The 22,429-nt window shown below is 42.9% G+C and overlaps 1 protein-coding gene across 1 annotated transcript in view; it reads left to right on the top strand.

Moving 5' to 3' along the window:
• NR5A2 (nuclear receptor subfamily 5 group A member 2) overlaps positions 1–22,429 on the top strand; it is a 198,127-nt gene that overhangs the window by 144,873 nt on the left and 30,825 nt on the right. The window contains exon 7 of the mRNA XM_069641231.1: positions 3,799–3,946. Within this exon, the coding sequence (XP_069497332.1) occupies positions 3,799–3,946 (148 nt within the window). The remainder of the gene's footprint in view (positions 1–3,798; positions 3,947–22,429) is intronic.

Here is a 22,429-nt window from a genome sequence, read left to right as displayed (position 1 = left end):
CTCACTGCTTCCTGTCAAATTTTATTTTCGGATCTATTGTACATACTTTTGTGATCAAAAGAGCAGTGGTCGAAGTGTATGAAAAGAAGTAGTGGAATTGTGTTGCCAACTGGCCTGCCCCCACTTCCCACAAACACCACACCCTCTCCCATGCACAATACAAACCCTCAAACACATGTTTAAGGGAACGCCCAGTGCAGTGCATTGAAAGTGCAAGTTTAAACTTCTTCCTATGCTTTTATTTTAAAACAAAACCATTCTGCAACGGTTTCTTTTTAAAATAAAAGAATAGGAACAGTGAAACTTAATTAAAACAAGTAGAGGAGCACTGCTCCCAACCCGCTCCCACTCACTTCGACCACTGCAAAAGAACATTGTTCCTCCTGTATATAAATAAATACATACATACATACATACATACATACATACATACATACGTACATACATACATAAATACATATGTGGTTCCATAAGAATAGATGACTCTCCATCGTTTACTGTCTTCAGGTTAGGTAGTATTTTACACACAGACCCTCTGAGATTACTTCCAGTTTTTTATTTTTTTATAATGCCACATGTAAAGGCAGTATGTCTCAGTGTACCATGAACCAATTTTTATTGGTACTACTGGTCCTAATAAATACCATTGTCACTATCTTGTTTTAGTTTTTGTTGTTATCATTTATTTTGTTAATGCACATATTGCTAAATTGTCAGAGCAAACCATGAGGTTTTGGGATTTTGGTTTCTCCATGGGAATAGATTAGTCATAGGAGCGAGTACTTTCAGCATTCTAGATACAATGTGTTATTATTAATTTCTGTCTGGAGTTTTTTATTCATTTTGTTTCAATTGCTGTTGGAATTTCCTGTGTATATTCAGGTACATTATTTTCACTTATTCAATTATTCTCTCTAACTTCTGGCACTTCAATCTTACATTGTGTGCATAACATCAGGGGCATCATCGTGATCACAATTCACAACCCATAACTTGATCTGCTGCCCAGCAGCAATCACAACATGCATCAGTACTCCATCAATTCCAGTCCCCTTACCCTCTTCAGTCTTACAGAAATTATAATTTTAAACAAGATGTATTTCAAGGTCAACATAGCAGTCTACGACAAGGGCACTTGTGTTCTACCATAAGCACAAGAGGCCTTTTAACAATCACCAGGAAACAGATCAGTAGCCGAATGAAAAAGCTAGACATGCCCCAGCGTAGACAGGGGACGCAGATTAGCAGCCTCACATAATGTAAATGCTCAAGCATGAGACAGATTGGAAGCAATGAGAAAGTAACACATACCACGTTATAGATAGTGGCTATGGATTAGAAGCTACCAGAAAGGTACATGTCTCCTGAAGTAGTCTGAGATCAGAAGAGAGCAATGGTTTTCAAGTGGTGTTACTATCAGCCAGTTCATGACTTTGTTGTATTAAATATATGAGGGGTCACTATTTTTATATGTGAAGCTACACCATGAGTGAAGCTTTTTAAAGAACATGAATTGAGAACTAAAACACTTTTAGGGAGTGAACATTTTGAAATGTTTAGGAACTGCCAATTATATCAGGGTATGCACTATAAGATTAAATTAGTTGCCAGGATAACACGTGTTGGTGAAGAGATGAAGCTGCAATTTGGGCCTAATTTGCAATTTCTGCACTTGACCACATTGTTTCTGGGTACTTATCATATAAAGGTGCAGTTAGTTGTTAGTGTTTGACTTTCGAGGACTAAAGGAATACCCTGTTGTGTAAAATTGAATTGAAAAGTACACAAATCACATAATAAACCAACATGACAATCTTTAAAATCATAACCTCATAGAAGCATGTTATGCAAAAATAAGAATGGTGCTAGCTTTATTCTCTTCATCATCAGGGGAGGTATACAAGTACCATAAAATTAAGTAATTTGAACTTAAAAGTTTTCATGTGGGGTTTTCTATTATATTCCAAAGCTTACAATACACCCATCAGACATTTGGTAGCTGTTATTTATGATTTAGACAAGTACCTTTGAAATTGTACAAAGAAAGCAAACTGTTTTTGTGTGAAATATAGAGACCTAAAATGTGCTCATCGGAGGCCTGTGACATTCGTTTAACACTTTGGATCCACAGTCTTGAATTTGAATACCTCATCACTTTTCCTGACTAATATTTTACGATTGGCACTGGAGGTGGCTGCCCAGTTTTGCAGCCCTTGTCTGGAGGAACCAAGCTCTAGAGCTTCAGCATACTAATGATGTGTTACTGTGTATAGGCAGCACCATCTGGTGCAGGAATTTTGTTTTGTCGCACAGGAGGTGTTATTATTACAAGGCCTGTCAATGGCACTATGCCTTTGACACTCTCAGCTTTACACACGTGACTCTCAACTTGCTCTTTAACACGTCTATCAAGAAGGCAGTCCAGAAGATAGGCAGATCCATGCTCAATCAGAAGTGTCCCAGTCCACTCGCTCAGTCTCCATTGATCTCAGAGATGCTCGACATGAACAGTGGAATTTAGTTTTTACTTAACACAATTCTCAACATTAATGGAATTACTTTTTGACACTTAGAAGAACAAGTAAGATATCTTAATCAAACAAGTAGTGCCTTATGGAATAAAGTGGATCAGGTGGCAGCAGGTATGTGACATTGCACTAAAACAAGATGAGTATGCTACTAGCTAAGGGGTAGATTTGATAAACCTTGTGCATTTACATTGTGTTTATGTTGTGTCTGGGGTTCCTTGTGGTATCATGCGGTGGAATGCGACTTTTTAGTTTAGACTAGACTTCCCCTTTTGGGATTGGACCAAGCCTAAGCTGCCCACATGATGGTCTACAGTTTGCTGTGCCCGGAAACCCATTTTGCACCTCATCCTTGAAGATGTTCAATGAAGCTGAAACATGTCTGTGGTTGCTTGTGTTCTTCTGCAAATGGGATGTGGCCCAACAGTTCAGCTGGACTGGAGCTTTCTGGGTGGGATGAAGTCTGATTTGCATATGTATGGTGTTATCCCTTCCGTAATGCTATGACCGGCAGAGGAATAGTGCCTAAGTTAAGAGGTTTGCACATAGCAATGCCAGTGGTTATGTTTCACTCAAAACCGTCACACCATCATTTTTCAGTTTATAGTTGTGTTCCACAGAACAGTGTGTTAATGTTTCAATAAATCGATTTGCACATTTATTTGGTTACTGTTTGCAGTGTACAGAGTTTTACTACTATCAACTAAGCATTTCACAATTGTACTACTTGACACCTAAGCATTTTGCAGTAGCATCGCTCACGTCACAGCAGACCTTTTATCATTAGTCATGAGCCTCAAAATCCTGTTTGTGTACATGAGAGCGATACTGCAGAACATAGGCATGTCCCCTTTAGGAGAACTTTGTTTAAAGATGCACCTGTGTGTTCCTTTTGCCTTGTGATGAGATACACCTCAGTCCTTCTCATCAGAAATGAACCCCTCACCTCACAGGGTGCTGCTTTCTTCCTCAAAGTTGCACACACAGAGTATGCACCAGGCAGGACTTCTATCTGTGCTACCCCAGTGGTAAAGCCCATTATGGTGCCTATGCAAGAGCAATTGACCTCCTTCCTCTCTCAACCCAGCAATGAGACCCACTCCTTACTGTATTATGGGTTGACTTGATGAAGGACACTCATATCTGTATGAGGGGTGCAACTCTTTCAATGTTGAGTTTATTGAAGAACATTTCTGGAAAATCTTTTTTTTTTAAATAACTGCATCGTTGTTGCATATGTATTTAAACAGAATTGTACCCTGTCCTGCAGGTGGATTACTCAATGGTTGTGTCTCAAGCCGGAGCGACACTGAACAATTTGATGAGCCACGCGCAGGATCTTGTTGGAAAACTTCGTTCACTACAAATCGATCTACGGGAGATCGTATGTCTCAAGTTCTTGGTGCTTTTCAGTTTAGGTGCGTAAACCTTGAATTATCATTTTACAACTTTTAATGTCAGATGAGGTTTGGGCTATAGAATGATTGTCACTTTATTTTACTGTTCCTGCATGATATCACACGCAAACTAATGCTTTTGGAGGGATTTTGGATATGCCAAATTAAAAACAAAAATCTTTATTTTATAATTGTAAAAAAGCTCATTAGAAAATGGAATACTAGTCTTAAATTTTCAAGCATTTGATACAAGGCTGTACAATTGCCTTTTTTCACACAAGTATAGGAGTTATCATTTCCACTCAAAGCATTCTCATTTTTAAATCTCAGACCAATCGTCTACCGTAAAAATCAACAAGCATTTTTTTTCTTCCGGATATGTGTAGAAAGAAGTGCTTCAAAAATGCAATCCCAGAAACATGTTCAACCAGTTCACACATCCTCGACACTCTGGCTTAGGCCAAAGTGCATATGCTTCTGTTGTAAATGGTGATCCTACGTGCATACTCTCAGTAGGACGGGCATACTGCTTTCTCTGTGAATAGGCCCCAGGTTCCTGGACACGCAGTTGGCCCCTCCCCCTCAACCACACGCTCTATAATTCACACTTAACGCCCTTTACACATCTCTCTGCATGGCCGCAGAAGCCCTGTGAGCGTTCCCAGTTTTCCACGTTACGTCAGATTTGCGTGTAATACGGAAGTAGCCGTAGCCTCGGCAGTGCACTCCTCCGCTCTCTAGGCCCTGCCGTTAGAGCTCAGCCCGGATGATGGATCACGGGCCCATCAGGGCCGGCTTGTTAAATGCAGTGCTGACGGGAAGACTTAGCTATCATTTGACCCCGTGTTCTGTGGCTTGTCTGTTTGTGGAGAAACAATGGCGGAGCAGGCGGAGAGTGACTGGTACTATTCCCTTATCAATGTCAGGATGTCGATGAATGTACTTCATTTCAAAATTGAAGGCTTTATCAATGGGCAAATAATTGCCGAGCCTTTATTGATTCAACAAATCACTTAACGCGAGACAACATGGAGCTGCAGTGCTGGTAAACATTTATTCATTATGTATGCCAAACAATGGGCTCTTACTTAAACAAACCGGAGAAAGGACTCACTTTCACATAGACCACAAAGTCACCGCTGGAGACAGCTGTGGTTTGGCCTGCTCGGCTGGTGTGTGGTGCACGAAGGATGCCTCATTTCTTTGACAGCTAGGACTGGACTTGGGTGTCTAGCCTCAAGGTTTGTGAATTGTGTGTTCAATAAGACCCATGTTGGAAGGTGTGCCATAATGTATATTTGAATGAAGCCAGTGTTTTAGCTATACAATAAAGTGTTGATGCTATATTTATCAAAATGATATGTATCACTGGTTATAGCTTGCATTAAACTTGCACTCACACAAGTGAACACGTACCACAATATGCTGTCTAAGGAGACACAATGATATATGGGTACACTGTACATGTAAAGAAATGTACTCATAAGCGTGCCGTGTTCCACGTTTGTGCATCAGCACGAGTGTTTGGCATGTTTGCAGCACGTTAGCCTGGTGGCTAACAGGTTTGGAATGAGAGGTTGCAATGTAAGGGGGCTGCTGAGGTTTTTCGGCACCCCCAACAATTGGATTGTACTTTTGTCATGTCAAGTTTGACACATCTGGCCGCAGATTTCACAACGAATGTCGACATCTTTGTGGAGTGATGTCCAATGGCGGAGCAGTGCAGAGGCATCACATGTCTGAAGCGCAACCATATTTATTTTGACCTCCTCCAAAGGTGTTGAAACAAATGTTACCAACCGCATTGAAACCCTGAAGACTGCATTCCAGGCTCCGGCCTGCAGGACTTCCTGCCCATCGCGCCAAGGTCACAAGGCACCTGGCGCCAGCCGGCATCAGGCAAGGGGCAGACGTGGATACACCATCAGGAGCAAGCGCTATACTCCTTAGATATGGCCAGATCGTGTTATTTACAGATGCGACCTGTGCGTTCTGGTAGGGCCAGGTTCGCAGAGCCACGATGCACTGGGCCAAAATGAATAGCTCACAGATTTTCATTGGCATGAAGAGTGTGGCTTACTGACGTCACTACGTCTCATCCCTATCCTGCTTGGAGCGCCAATCAGCATGATGCGCCTTGGGGACTCAACTTGCTCCTTTTGAAGAATTTGAAAAACTAAATGTGAAAAGGGTTATACATATTTAAGAATTTAGCAACTCATGCCTCTGCTGGTCTGAGTCAAAGTCATGCTCAGGAATGTCCGGGGTGATCCTTCAGTGTGTTGCGCAAACCTTTCCCTGCATCCGTTTCCATTAGTGAGGTGCAGAATAGTCCAACACCAGGCCTCAAGGGCCGGAATCCTGACATGTTTTCAGGATATCCCTCATTAATATTCATGAGCAAAAATGTGAATACATTTAGAATCATTGTATGCAAATGTACCTCATGAATATTAATGAGGAGTATCTTGAAAATCCGACATGGTTTCGGCCCTCGAGGGCTGGAGGTGGACAACCCTGACTGGACATCCTGTTTGTAGATAAGAGATGCATTTGGACACGTGTTCGCCATCTACACACCCTACAAACAAACACATGACCAGCTTTGCGTAAAATGCAGGACACGTGTCCGTTTTCTACCCCCCACCAAACACATCCAGCTTTGCACAAGTGCTTAATGGCTTCTGAATGTGTGTGTCTGTTAGTACGAAATTCCTGTGAGCATAGGGAAAAATAACTCTAAGAATCAGACCCAAAATCTTTCTGCTTTCCGCGCCGTGTAAATTGGCAGAACAATTGGGCATTCCTGGCACAATAAATACAGACAGCATGTACCCGTGTTTATGACATTTCCGGAGCTGGCAGAGGATTGATAAGCATTCATATCATGGTATCGGGCAATGTTAACGCTGAAACGACGCGGTTGGAGCACATATTAGCGCATGCAGTGGATGTGCGTAACAATTGAACGGAAACAAGCAGAGGTCGCTATCAGAGCGAGGGAACCACTTCACACTGTCTTCATATAACATCCATTAATGTGTGGGTTTAAACTGAATCAATAGCAATTTATAACTGATGAAGGGAAAATGTGTTTTCGTAGACAGTATTTAGTATTCCGACCACAGCATTGATTTGAAAAGATTGTGACGCACTCTCAGACAAATTCTATTTGATCTCCGACACTCTTCGTCAGCTCATCACATAGAGTTGTGTTTATTGGTAATATAATACTAGGTCCTCCACAGCACACTTATTATTGATAAGGAATAATTGAGATATAATACCATCCGTTGCACAATGGAAATATCATTGCACTGTTCAGAACAATCTTATATTCAGCTAGTCATGACATCCCAACTGCTCCGTTATATATGTGATAAAGTACCCCCTGCCATATGTTATAGGATGGTGCAAGACACCAAGAAATTTGATGACCAAAGTAGAGTAACAAGACCAAAGGCCAGGGAACTCAATGTGGGTTGTAATTTACATTTAACAAACAGTATGTGGTACTGTATTCCTATATAATGTGTGGCCATGCCATCATCCCATTTAACCCCTTAAGTGCCAAGGAAGAGTATGTTCATCCTTTTTGCGTAGAGTCTAGCAGTTGTTCTCTTGCTTTCTCTAATGTCAGAGATTGTCGTGTTGAACACAGGTAGGATATGCATGGCTAAAACATATGCAGCCTGCAATGTGTTGTAAAACCTGTTTTAAGCAGTTTAATATACGGCATTTAAAAATATGTTAAGAGAACCAATAGCATGCAGATAGAAACTCAATCTCATGTGTTACACTGTAGCAGTGAAAACAATATACATATATCTGCAAACACGTCCTCAACGTTTAATGCCTGTAAAGTGTCAGTGAATTATATTTCAGAAGAAAGGAATCGTAAAAGCGAATTACAACTTTAATGTAGTGATCCAGTGACAGCTGGAATTCTGCTCTGAGTTGGCTGAAGCAGCAGGCATTGTGACGTCACAATTGAAGATTAGCAACTCATTACAGATTAGTAGTGATATCACAACTAATCTGCAAGAATAACTTTTGTAATGGCCTTGCAGGCTGCCATTTAGTTTAAGGATATTATCTACATCCCTTTATATGGATATAGTGGGCTGCCATGTTTTACAATACAATTATCACATTGTACTTGCGAGAAACTGTTTCACTGCTCTCCACTGCCAAAGTCATGCTTATCAATTACTCTTTTTAGGCCTGTTCCTGCACCCCACTAAGAATCAACTATGCTTCCTTATCACAGAGCCATCCCCTCCCACTGCTCATTCCCATTCTGAAGTCCATACTGACTAAAGACCCATCCCGTTCAGAGGTTCATGCCCTCCCTGCACCCAGTTAACAAGGGGGGTCCTGGGAGTCCCTCTGCCAGACATTAGTCCTGGTTGCGAGTGACTTACTGAAGGATGCCTCCGACACAGTAAGTATATATAAGTCTTTATTTAGCGGAGCTCCCCGGAGCCCCAACACGGCACTCCGCTCTCCTAGTTCCAACCGTCTCTCGCTGGTCACGCGGCTCCCCCAGACACAATAGAGAGTCCGCGAGACCAGCTCGAGAGCAACGTTCTAAACCAAAGCTCTACACATCTTTCCCCTTATGCAAATATAAATAATGAGAACTGATTCTACTAAAACTTGAAGTAGATTCTATTACTTTTCACTTAACCAAAACAGTCCTAAAATAGAGATATGCTATGCATACAATTATTTACATCTTAACTAGAACATTTAAATATCGAATTTCTTTCAATAAGATTGTCAAGTTTCCGTTTCATAATCTCTCATCCACACAGGCTTTGACCTATGCCTATGTAAACCTTCTTCATTCACTCTTACATCTGTATCCTTCTTTTCCACTTCCCTATCCACCATTCCCCCTTTCCCTTCCTCTTCACCAACTCTTTCTTTCACCTCTTCTTCCTCTTTCTTATCTTTTTCCACATTCTCTCTTCTTTCCTTCACTGTAACTTCTTTCTCCATTCTTGCTCTTGCCAACCTTCCTTTTAACCAAACTTCCCCTCCCTCCAAGACAACAACATTGCTTTTAACCGCACATATCCTTTTTGGACCTAAAAACTTATCTCCACACATTTATTCACCAACCTGGGATTTTTAACATACACCATCTCCCCAACCTTCCACTCTTGTTCTTTTACCCTCATCCTGTCATCAAACAGTTCCTTGTTTCTTTCCTGATTCAATTTAATTAATCTCATTATCTGATCACGATCCACCTTGACCACCTTGGCCATCCCCAGCCATCCTGGACAAAGCCTTGTACCAGGTTCCCTACCTTTCATTGACACAAATGGAGATACACCAGTTACCGAGTGTGGCGTAGTGACGTAACTCCATGTTAACATCTTCAACACCTCCCTCCATGGTTGTCTTGACTTCATTGCCAATTGTAGGCCCCCTTTTAGATACCTGTTGATTCTCTCCACTAGACCGTTCGCCTTGGGATTATACAGTGCAGTTCTTGTGTGTTTTATGCTGTAGCCCGCCAGAAAACTCCTCATTGCCACAGACACAAATTGTACTCCATTATCAGACACGATTTCCTCTGGCACCCCTTCTTTAAGGAAAACTTTTTCCAAGAACCCAATCAACTCCTTAGTCGTCACTTCCTTCACCGCTTCCCATTCAAACCATTTAGAATGAAAGTCTACTACCACCAATATAAATGTATATCCTTCTTCCAAGCCAGTCACTGGACCCATAATGTCCACTGCTAATTTGCTCCAAGGTTGATCTGGTACCACATTAGGTATCAATGGGGCTTCTCTTACCACTCTGCACTTGTCACTTGTTTGACAACTCCAGCAATCCTTAACATACTTTTCAGCACTTTTGTCAATCCCCGGCCACCAATAATTCTGCCTCAACTTCCTTTTCATGGCAGCTTCCCCTGGATGTCCTTGATGTGCCAATCTCACCAATACCAATCTAATGGGTTGAGGGGGAACCAGACACTTACCCCTCCTCAATCTGCCTTCACACAAATTCAATTCATTTCTTATCTCCCACCATGTATTGAATTTATTATCCAACACTTTTTTATCTGGCCACCCTTTCACTGTCCATTCCTTTATAAGTTTGAGGTCTTCATCTGACTCTTCTTCTAGTGTCCACTCTTCTCTACTGACTGCGAATTGTATTTCCGCCACCACTGACTCCTCTTCTACCTCTTTTCCTTCTGCCCCGTTACTTTCCATTGGTAGTCTGGACAGGCAGTCCGCCACCACATTTCTCTTCCCCGGCAAGTAGCTCACATCAAAGTTAAAATTTTGAAGTCCTAAACCCCTCCTGCTTATTCTTGGAGAACCCAACGCCCACCTTCCACTTTCAAAGAGCTGTACCATGGGTTTGTGGTCTGACCTGACCACGAATCTTCTCCCCCACAAGAAATACTTAAAATGATTTACCGCCCAGAACATTGCCAATGTTTCCCTTTCAATGACGGAATATTTACATTCTGCCCCTCTTAGCGCCCTAGATGCAAATGCAGTAACTCTCTCTGTATTGTCTTTGTCATACTGCACCAACGTTGCCCCCAAGCCCAACATACTCGCATCCACCACCAACACACTTCTATCCTTAGGGTCAAATCTTCCTATGGATGGTGCTTCACTCACTGCTTTTTTAATGCACTCAAAAGCCACCTCACATTCTGTTGACCATTCAAATCTCACACCTCTCTTAAGTAACCCTCTAAGAGGAGTTGATGCTTTGGCAAAATCCTTCACAAATCTGTGATAATACTCGGCCAACCCTAAAAATGATTTGACCTGTTCTTTATCCTTTGGCACCGGTGCATCCCTCAATGCTTCCACTAGATTCTTCTTCGGCCTCACTCCCTGCTCATCAATTTCATGTCCCAGATACTCCACGCTACTCACTGAAATCTTACATTTGCTCCTTTTCACCGTTAGCCCTGCCTCACCCAATCTAATCAACACCTGTTTCAACACTTCATCATGTTCCTTAGTCGAACTAGCATATATCAAAACATCATCTTGGAACACAATAATGTTTTTTACACCATCCAGTACTGTCTCCATCACCCTTTGAAATACCGCAGCCGCCGAAGCGAGTCCAAATGGCATCCTACAGTACTTATATGTTCCAAATATTGTTATAAATGCTGTTAAATGTTGACACTCTTCCTTCAATGGAATTTGATGATACGCCTGAGAAAGGTCAATGACTGAAAATACTTTGGCGTTGTTTAATACAGACAATTTATCACCAATTATTGGTAGGGGATGTCTATCCACTAGGATGCTTCTGTTAAGATCCCTCAGGTCTACACAAAGTCTAATGTCTCCACTCGCCTTTGCAGCCACCACCACCGGCGACAACCATTCCGAGCTTTCACTTCTTTATATTATTCCTCTTTGAAGCAATGACTCCACCTCCACCTTCAGTTTCTCACTCAACTCATGAGGTACTGGCCTCAACTTATGCACCCTTGGGCTTGCGCCTGCCTTCAGCCGAATTTGGTGCTCAAATCCTTTCAACATACCCAACTCATCGTTAAATACCATGGGATACTCCTTCTCCCACTTGTCCTTTACTTCGGCCACATCAATAGGTCTCTCTGCATTCGCTTGGATTCTGATCCCTTATTTCCATTGCTCACCCCACCCCAGGAGTGATGACCCTTCTTGAGTCACATATACTTCTGCATCACAGCTCCTTCCCTTATATTTTATGGAGGCCTGGAACATCCCTACCACATCAATCTTCACGTTTCCATATGCATACGGTTCAATGTTGTGTTCTTTCAACAATTTCACGTCTCCCTGCATGCAACTTAGAAATGTTGCCCTTGACATTAATGTCCACGGTGAGCAACTGTCCACCTTCATGGTCACCACTCTCCCATTGACCATGAATACATCTGTGGGTGCACCTCCTTTGCTTGACACCTCAGAAATCTCTAGCACATGCTTTGTCCGGCTGCACAGTTCCAATTCTTGTTCTTCTATTTGCTCTGGTACCTTTCCTCCTACTTCAATGTTCTGCACCACGCCTGATTCCCGACACACTCTCGCGAAGTGGCCCTTCTTCTTGCACTTCAAACACGAGATATTCCTGGCGGGACAAAACATACTTGTGGAAATGTGACGGTTACTTCCACACTTGTAACATCTTATTTCCTTGTTTGTAACAATCTTACGGAGACCCTTCACTGCAGCCACTTCTCCCTCTCGCTTATCTCCCTTCATGGTCGACATATACTTATGGGTTTGTTCCATACTCCTTGCTGTATCAATGGCTGATTCCAGTGATGCATCCTTTGATAATAGTCTTTCCTGTATTTTTACATTATTCGTGCATCTGACCAATTGATTGCTTATAAGGGAGTCTGTGACTAGGCCGAATTCACAAGTATGGCTCAATGACCTTAGTGCCGCAATAAAGTTCTCCACTGGTTCCTGTGGATCTTGTATCCTTTGGAAGAACCTATGCCTTTTGAACGTTATGTTCTTCTTGGCTTCAAAATGGAGCTCCAATTTTTGTTCTGCCATTGAATATTGGTCGATTTCACCTTGGCCTTGCTGCACGAGATCAGGCAATCCATCATAAACACTTCTGCCTTCAGTTCCTAAATTATGAAGCAGGATAGCTTCTTTTCTCACCGCCACAAACTTATCACCCCCTATTGCAATCAGGTAAGTGTCAAACAACTTTTTCCACCTGTCCCATCTTATTGGTGGAGTGCCGGGTTCTGACAGGAATGGGGGTGGCGGTGACATACTCGCTGCAGCCATAATTGTGTTCTATAGGTCAATTTATTAAACACTGGGCTCTATATACTCCGTTGCACACTGGCTGTATCCTCTTGCCCCACCTTATTTATTCTCATCAGACTACTTATAGTCTCTACTCGTATTTCTGTCTACTGGTTCTGTAGCTCCTCTCTTTACACTGTCCAAATCTTCAAAAGTGCTCTCTGTAGACCCAACAGTCATTAGCTTGACACCAACCCTTCTGCAGCTTCCATCTAAGGGTGGCACTTCACTTTTCTGATAATGACAAAGATCCTGTAAATATCACTGCTTTCCTCAGAAAATGCTTTCCCTTGAATCTGTTCCCTTTTTCGATGCTTCTTCCAGTTGACACTTTCCCAATGGTTCCACTAGGTGGCACTGTATTTATATGTGCCTCCTCTTCCTCCTGTTCCCAATGGTTCCACTAGGTGGCACTGTATTTATATGTGCCTCCTCTTCCTCCTGTTGTCCCCAGCCCCCTCTCCCCCTCCGTCCTTCCTCCTCACCTCTTCATCTTCAGGGGACTGGGAACCGCAGCACCAACCAGCTTCTCCTGGTGCAGTGGGGAGGATGAAGAGCTCCACTCCTCCTCCGCCGCGGAGACCGTCTCCCTGCAGCTCCAAAAAGTCGCTGCCGAGACAGTCCCTCTGCAGCCGCCGCGGGGACCGTCTCCCTGCAGCGCCAAGTCTCTGCTGTTGAGACTGCTCCTTTGCGGCCCCCCACACCTCTCTCCCTGCTACACGATCTCCCGTAGCCGTTCGAATTGCCACTGTGGAGGTCCCGACACCGTTTTGTGTGTCACTGGACCACTCTGGCGGCTCCGTGGCGAGCTCCGCTCCTCGTCGCCATATGAAGGATGCCTCCGACACGGTAAGTATATATAAGTCTTTATTTAGCGGAGCTCCCCGGAGCCCCAACATGGCACTCCGCTCTACACTTACCCAGAGTCTTTAGCTCACTATCTTTCACAAAGAAGAAATATCCCAAACATATCAGTCTTTGTCCTGCCCTGGGGCAGTCCAGCACCGAAATGCTAGGCAATTCTCCTCTGAACAAGAGTACCAACAGCATCCCCAGACACGTGTTTCGGTCTGGTTGGACCTCATCAGTAGGGAGGAGCTGTGCCTCTCTAAGAATAGTGAGCAAGGGGTCCACGTCTGGATTCCCCTAGTAACTTAGGGTGAGACCCAAAGTTACTTGCATATGCAAATTAACAAGGGGGGGTCCTGGGAGTCCATCTGCCAGACATTAGTCCTGGTTGTGAGAGACTTACCCAGAGTCTTTAGCTCACTATCTTTCACAGAGAAGAAATATCCTAAACATATCAGTCTTTGTCCTTCCATGGGGCAGTCCAGCACCAAAATGCTAGGCAATTCTCCTCTGAACAAGAGTACCAACAGCATCCCCAGACACGTGTTTCGGTCTAGATGGACCTCATCAGTAGGGAGGAGCTGTGCCTCTCTAAGAATAGTGAGCAAGGGGTCCACGTCTTGGTTCCCCTAGTAACTTAGGGTGAGACCCAAAGTTACTTGCATATGCAAATTAACAAGGGGGGTCCGGGGAGTCCCTCTGGCAGACATTAGTCCTGGTTGCGAGAGACTTACCCAGAGTCTTTAGCTCACTATCTTTCACAAAGAAGAAATATCCTAAACATATCAGTCTTTGTCCTGCCCTGGGGCAGTCCAGCACCGAAATGCTAGGCAATTCTCCTCTGAACAAGAGTACCAACAGCATCCCTGCACCCAGTACCTGATCTGAGGTTGTTCCCCCATCCTTACCTTAAGATCCATCCGTACCCTGTATTCAGGGGTGCTCCAATCCCACCCTATAAAACTCGTAATCAAGAAGAAACGCACACCGTGCAAGACGCAATGCTACAGTGGGGCGAGCACAAATCAAACAGAACCCGTGGACTGGAACTTATTGATTAGAGCTGACATCTGGGCATACAGCCAATATTAGTTTTATACTATGAATACAATAGTCAAGGAAATAGAAACAGTTGCAGCTCAAACTCTCCTAATTTTTCACTGGTTCCAAAGAAGTTCATTGACTAGACTATGGCATATCCTTAGAGCTAATGTAATGTTAGTAGAGCATGATTGGAGCTAAGAGATCAACAGCATCCCAACTCATTGCCTCCCCATGTGGCTCCACATGGATTTTCATCCGTCCCAGGAACAGTTTGCAATGAGTAAATTAACATGTGTGCTGACCGCTGGAACTTTATTATACTGCCATTGGTCAGCACTATTGCGAAAAGAACATGAGACACCCTGCTTCTGGTGGGAAGGGAGATATTCACACGGCACCTGTTGGATATTGGCCTTTGCAAACCTTCTAGTGGATACTCAGAAGGCTGGCCATCTCCCAGGAACACAGAAACGTACTGTTTGATTGGTTCTACCAGGAGTGCCACTCTTCCCAGCTTCCCCTTCCCATAGCCACCTGCTGATGGGCACTCATAGCCATGTGAACGGTTCTCTGGCTCAAGTCCACTTCCCCTCTACCCTGAGTGCCTGCAGGATTGGCTTGCCGCCGTGGCATTACATCACCTAGTGTTATCTTAGCTGCTTCAGTCTGCCTGTGACGGCTCCCTCCTCCCTTGCCCATGGGGTGTTGATCATGTGTTCAGAGCAGGCTTTCCATGCAAGGCCCAACCTGGGGGCATCCCTGCTAAATTTGTATATCTAGGATTTTTTCTATATTTTGTTTTGGTGTACAAAGGTTCCCTGGGCTTATAATGCACATAAGGCATCCCTACCCCCGTATTTCCCTGCGAGGGCTTCTTTCATGGTCTGACTGCAGTTTGTTTGTGTACCCATGGTTTCCCCCCTTGTGGGTTCCCCGGGCTCCCTTGTGGGTTCCCTGGGCCCCCTTGCTTATTCTTGAAGGTGATAGGTGTGCCCCCCTATCTGGTGCTGAATTACCACCTTTAATACAGCCCCAAGACCAGCCCACACTTTAAAGGCCCATCTCTGCTCCCAAGTGAATCAACACTCCAATGTCCTACACTGCTATGAGGCGCAACCCTGCTATGAGGGCCACCTACAACTTAAAACCCATCAATGCCCACACCCATTCTGAATCTCCTCCCTGATGCCCATTCCTACTATGAGATACATGCACCTAATGAGCTGCATCGTGCATCTTTGAAAAGTTGGTATTGGGGGAACTGTGTGAAATGCTGATTCAGCAGTTTGCTTCCTTGACAAAAGCAGAAGGGTGGAGCTTGGACTCGTGCAACTGAGATGCACGAGTGAAGTACTGGTGAATGATCTGTTTCATTCAATAATAATAGGGAGATAATTGTACTTGTAATAAGTTGCATTTTTTAAATTTCCTGCCAGTGCATGCGGGTATTCAACCAAACACCTTATCAGGGTGTTGTTGAGGGAAGAGTGCAATGCCTAACTCCAACTCTAACATTAGTTCCTGAGCACTGTTAGGTAAGGAGGATAGTTGACACTATTGCTAGCTGTTGGGACATTACATCAAACAATTCATATTTGGCAAGATGTATTATAATTAAATGATTTACTTATGGGTTTTTGGGAAAGGATTAGATGCAGTCAGGCCACATCAAAAATTATTTTAAATTGTGTATGTGCTTAGGTGTTAGTATATTTTTGATGTCTTTTAACTACTTGATTCTAGTTTTAATATGCTGAAACAACATTTATGGATTTAATTTTATGAAAGCAATGTAGACTTACCCATGTAGAATGATATTATATCTGAAACGTGCTGCGCAAAGGAAATCAAGTTCTAGTTGCATAGACAATGAGCCGCATATAAGATTTGAATAACTTATTTTGGAACATTTTTCTTATTTTTCCGATTGGTTGGAGAACAGTGTATAATATGTTTATACATCATTTTGATATAATTAAGTATGTATAAACATGAATAATGTTATTTATGTTGTAGAATTGTTCAAAAGATTTTTAATTAATCATAATTAAAAACATCTTTTAGCATCGTTGGTATATATGTTTACTTTATTAAAATGTGCTTGATGTTGAAGGAAAGAGGGCTTACACGATTGAACTGCCAGGTATTACCAGACAAATACTGTTGGATGTCTTTTTTATAAAGACCAAAAATCTCTAACCCGTTTTCTGTCAGAAAATGAAATGGACTCTCTGTGACAGAAAAAAAAAATCTGCAGTGATGGTGCTTGATTTGAGTGATGTTACATTTATTTTGAAAGCACAGACACTGCGTAGAGCAGGGTCAGAAATTGCAAATGGGCAGTCATCCTGCTGTTTCTTCACTGGTGCGGTTACAGAAACTAACACGCTAGAAGCACATCTTTTTCGAAAAGTGAAACCAAATTTAGCATTTATGTTTAATGTCTATAAGTCAATTACAAAATATGTTTTGAGAACATGTCAGTGTGGGTTATTATTTGCATGTAATTTACAAGAAACACAGTTACCCAGTTGTTGACTACCGTCTCTCTTGCCATGTCGTTTAGGCGCATCTGCATGCTTAAAGAGCTGGGAAATCCTGCACTTTTGAGATTTGGAAAGATGATTAGTTACTAAAAGTGTAGTAGAAACATTGTTGGATTGAAGTTCTCATTTGCAACTGCTGGGTAGTCCTTTACATTGTGTAAATTGGGACCCCCCACCTCTTGGCTACACCCTAGAGTTGATGGCTAATCTTGGTATCTTTCAGTGTTGCATCTTTTCAAGATACAGCCATTTTGTACCAGAATGAATGTGGCCTTTTAATTTTATACTTGAGGAATCTAACAAATTACCTATTTATGGTTTTCAATCGTATGGGCATTCAATAGGTGTTACTTTTAATCACAGTGGTGTGGGTGGAGAACTAGCCTTTGTAGCCTTGTTGGATAAAGCACATCATATAACATGAGTTTAACAAATTGTTATGCTATCTACAGCTAATAAAGAAAGAAGGTAAATATGGGTTTTAATGTTTTTAATGCATTTAGAAGTATTACAAGATTTGGGATTGGTGGCTCACTGTTATGGCTGCTTTTAAGATCGTTGGACTTGGTTGTAAAATAAATGCAAAAGTTATGTGAACTCTTTCCCAACAAAACCTACTGTTTTGGGGTTTATGATTTTCATTAGTGGAACTGCTAAGTGCATCTACCCGCAACCTGCAGCTCTCATGTTCAGTCCTTTTGGGAACAATTCAGCATTTCATTCTCCTGAGGTGGTTAAAATAAATACCATTAAGCTGAGTTATTATAAACATAATTTTAAAAGTACTTATGAGAGTTCAGCTTGTATTGTGCTCTATATAAATTGTCAGTACAGTAGAATAGTCATTTCAGTGCACCCTCTTTAAGTTAGTGTCGTTGGGCTACGTTTCTGATAAACTTGCTACTCTGGCTTGTGCATGCCCTAAATGTTAAAGGTTCAAATTCAGGCAGTATAACTCTGTATTTCATATTTTCAAAGTTCATAAAAACAGTATTCTTGAGTTGGTTGATGACAATATTAATTATGTGAGGTTCCCATAAGCCATACACCATATAGTCTCTCGTGGGAGTTGCCTAAATGGTAATTGTATCTAGCGTCTTGTTGTTATATTTTTTGGCCAGCTGGCATTTGCTTTGGAAGATAGATCGAATATTTAATGTACATGTTTAAAGAGCTCTGCCTGGTAGCTTTCAGAACAGGGGTGCAAAAAGCAGACAGCAACATCTCCCGCTTTTATTGTTTGGGAAATCAATAAAATGGGTACCAATGATTTGGATAATAATCACTTCTAATAGTGAACGTGCAATGCCACAATTCAGGTTCGTGTGTGTGCTATAAACGTGGCCATTGTGTATCTTCTTGATGTTGCTGTCTCTTACTTGTATGTTGTCTTTTTCCTTGCTCAGATGGCCTAGTGGGCTAAATTGTCTGTTACAGAAATGTGTGTCTGTCGTGTAAGTAACACATTTGAATCCAGGCTTGGTCAGTTCTGCCTTTTAGACACCTGAAGTTGACAAAATGTTACCATTGGTTTGGGTAATAACATCTTCTACCGAAAAGGCCAATAGACAACACCTTTGTCAGAGTGGAATTTGTACCAGAGACTCGTATACAGATCCACCAACACTGAAATCATTAGGTTAACCCATGCTTCAATTTCCTGAACTGATGAATTAGCCTCTGCAACCAGTTTGTGGTCTACTTGAAAAGGAGAGTCCAAGTGAAAATCGGAATTAATGAAGGCAAACCTTTGAAACGGACACATTTTAGCTTAACATTATAGACCGTTGGAGGCAGTGTTTCCTTGTGTATCTGTAACACCACACCACAGCCAGACTGGAAACTGGAGCACCCATCTAATATAAATAATGGGCTGCCAAGGACAACCCAGAACATTCTGCTGGAGAACTTGCCTCCATCAGTCGCATTTCCTGTACAGCCAGATCCCCCTCACAGTGACACAGACAGCAGATGTAAAGCCTGGGTTCATAGCAGCAGCCACTCGGACCTGGCTTCTTGAAAGTGTGGCCTCCTGGGGATTGACTTGTGTGGATGCACATGTGTGGCAGAGAGTGGGAATTCCAGAGGGTTCTCGATACACAGAGAAAAGGCTGCCACTATTTCCGAGCTAGTGGTGGTGTTAGCAATGCCCATGTGCTGAGCAAACCTCTCACAATACAAATTGGGAATCTGCTATCCATCGCTGGAAGGCATTGCATTGCCTGACGCTCTGTTCTCCTAAAACGTACATGCACCCCCGCACTCTAAATTCACACCCATTCTCCTCTTTCTTAAATCCTTCCACCTTGTTGCTTTACCCCAAGCACAGAGGTTTGTAATTGTAGAGTTCTTTTTAGCATGTATTTAAAAGTTCAGTACTTCGTCACCTCCGCTGCTAGAGCTGCCACCGGGAATCTCCTGAACACGTTATGTTATGTTATTTTAATTTATAAAGCGCACGTTCACCACAGGGGTACCATGGCGCTACCAGACAACAAGGCCAGGAACATGGAAATTAGAATAGGTACAATTTAAGGGCACAGCGAAATGTCAGATGGATAGGTAAAGAGCGTATGGCACAAGGAACCGCATTCCAAAGAATAACAGCTGCCACCGGAAAAGCATGATCCCTAGTCCGACAAAGCATAACCCTGGGGACCTGCATTCAAGGCACAACCCGGGACATGTGGTTGAAATTTAGCCTGCAGGTACTCAGCCCGCACACCGAAGAAAGCCCGTTGAGCAAGGCAAGCAGCCTTAAGCAAAACGTGTGTTTTAACCGGCAACCAATGAAGGAGATGGAGAACAGGGGAGATGTGGGCACAACGCAGAGTAGAAGTAACAAGATGAGCGGCTCAATTCTGAAGAACCTGGAGGCGCCGGAGAAGATACAGAGGCTGGACTACGGTAACATGAAACTCAACCCCATCCCACCTTCCACTCTACTCAGAGCTTCCCTGGTCTTCAGCAGGCTGGATTACTTCTGGATTACTGCTTCAGCATCCTGATTAGACCCCCATCTTGATGAACTTGCTCTTTTCAGCAGGGCATTGATATTTTCTAGCAATTCCCTCTGCAACCTTCCATGATCCTGCACTGCCCCTGTGCATCACCTTCACATGCACTGCCTATCAATGATAACCTGCCCCCCATCAATCTCCTCTTCCTATGTAGAGACCTATTAATGGCCATCCCCTCCCCAGGCTGAATATAGAACTTGCCACTCATTCCTTGCACTCTGCACTCCCAAGCTCCCCTCAACCTAAACGCCCCGCATCCACCATGCGCTGCTTCCTCTCGCCTTTGTACCTTCACCCTCATGGTGCCCTATCACTTGCATTGTCTTCCCAGAGAAATTAAGGGCATTTCACCTGTGGTTGGATTCAGGAACAATCTTAAGAACCACCTTTTCTCTGAGGGATGGACTTCCAAAATCTCACATTGCTGTCTCCACCCCCATGAGTCTCACCCAGCTCCATCTCTGGTTTTTATTTCTCTATAAAGACGTAAATAGTGTAATTAATGACAATGAATGTACGTGTTGTTCTTTCCACTTGTACTGTTTCTCGTACCTTCACCACTATCTTGCTTAATGTATGAACTACTGGATCATGGGGATTTGGACCACCCTGTGATGGGGGTGCACCCCACTCCACTATGCCCTTTCCACAGCGCGTCTTGGTGAAACACAGTTCCTTTGAGACATAAACACAACAACAAATGTTGCAGCAGTTTGTGTCGCTTAGTTCGTAGGCCCGTGAACAGAAAATGAGGTAGAGACAGAGCTTGGTGCTGCAGAGGTGCTGGTAAATTAGCAAGCATAGCAGAAGGAGATGGCTGCCTCTTCCCTCCTTTGTTTCATCTGATAGCTACAGCGATAAAAGAAAAAAACGGGTCTGTTCTCTTCGCCGACTCTAAAAAGTTAAGCCATTTTGCAGAAATGTTGGTGAACATTTCGGATGTTAATAATATTATGATCACCTCCCAGCTGGATCAGAGTTCAAAATCCTACCCAGCCCTTCTCTTCAGGTCAGGATTATAGGGTTGTATGTCTAGTTCTATTTTTGTGAACCAAGAAAAGAAAACCTTGAAAGGCTTATTGCTGGAGAAATGTTTTACCAGGTGCTAGGTTTATTAAAATATAATACTCAATTGTCTATGCCAAAAAGGATAAACGCACTCCGGTGACCCTAGTTTCTATGGCTGTACTTTTATCAGGGCATTATATTACTAGCCCAGAGTGAGTTACTGGATCTGACTCCCAGCCTACGGCCATGAGGTAATAGACATGTTGTCATACCTATCAACATCTCAAGATCTAACAATCTGACACGCCGGACATTTTGTATTGGGTTATTGAGGGACACAGACTGCAGGCTAGCATTGGAAGAAGTGTTAAGTTCTAGTCTGTTCCTTTCACGCTGGGTTTGCCAAATGCCTTCTTGCATTGATATCCCAATCATGGTGTTCACACATCAAGCTGTGGACGAGTCGTCGGCAACATCTGCAATGAATGATGTCAGACGATGGGTTACGCGGCAGTTGCTAATCTTTCAATCTTTCGCACGGACACAGTCATTGGAGCTTTTGTATATTCATAATGGTTCAATGCCACCACGTACTTGTAGCTGCTCTGTCATATGTCATCATGTGTTGCTTTTGTTAAAGATGTCGGCTCCACAACGCAACATATAAAAACACACATGCAGTGCTGAACTGCAAAGTAGTCTGCACCCAGTGTGACCCCTCAAACGAACAGATGCAGTACTGCACCCTAATCATCATGCGGCTTTACTTTAAGTGTACCCACAAATGGCTTGCCCCCTGGGTAGTTATGGTGGCCCTATGTATAGCGAGGTTGGCATCTCCTCATTTCGTGTTCCTGCAAAGGCGATGCATTTGTTCATATTAGACTTAAAGTGGGTTTAATCCAAGGCCCAGCTGAGGAAAGCTCTGTGACTCTATCATGTCAGTTGTGTCACAAGTTCCTCCTCCCTTCTAATTGTGTCGTGTGTCTCTCAGTCTATCACGTCGTGACAGCATAGTTGAGGAATGTGTCCACCACAGAAATCTACCCACAACCTGCACAGGTAGGCCGGCATTTTAGCTACCCAATTTTAACAAACTGATATTTAGAGCATCATAAAGTAAAAATACTCAGACATCCACGTCAAAGTGAACGAAGGTCGTTTATTCACGAATATTGCCACTGCATGTTCAATTAAGAAAACAGCATTCATTCT

Source organism: Ambystoma mexicanum, chromosome 1q (assembly GCF_040938575.1).
Source record: "Ambystoma mexicanum isolate Mex_15411 chromosome 1q, UKY_AmexF1_1, whole genome shotgun sequence".
Taxonomy (NCBI): domain Eukaryota; kingdom Metazoa; phylum Chordata; class Amphibia; order Caudata; family Ambystomatidae; genus Ambystoma; species Ambystoma mexicanum.
Note: the sequence above shows the minus strand (reverse complement) of the source record. Positions and strands in the feature narration are given on the sequence as shown.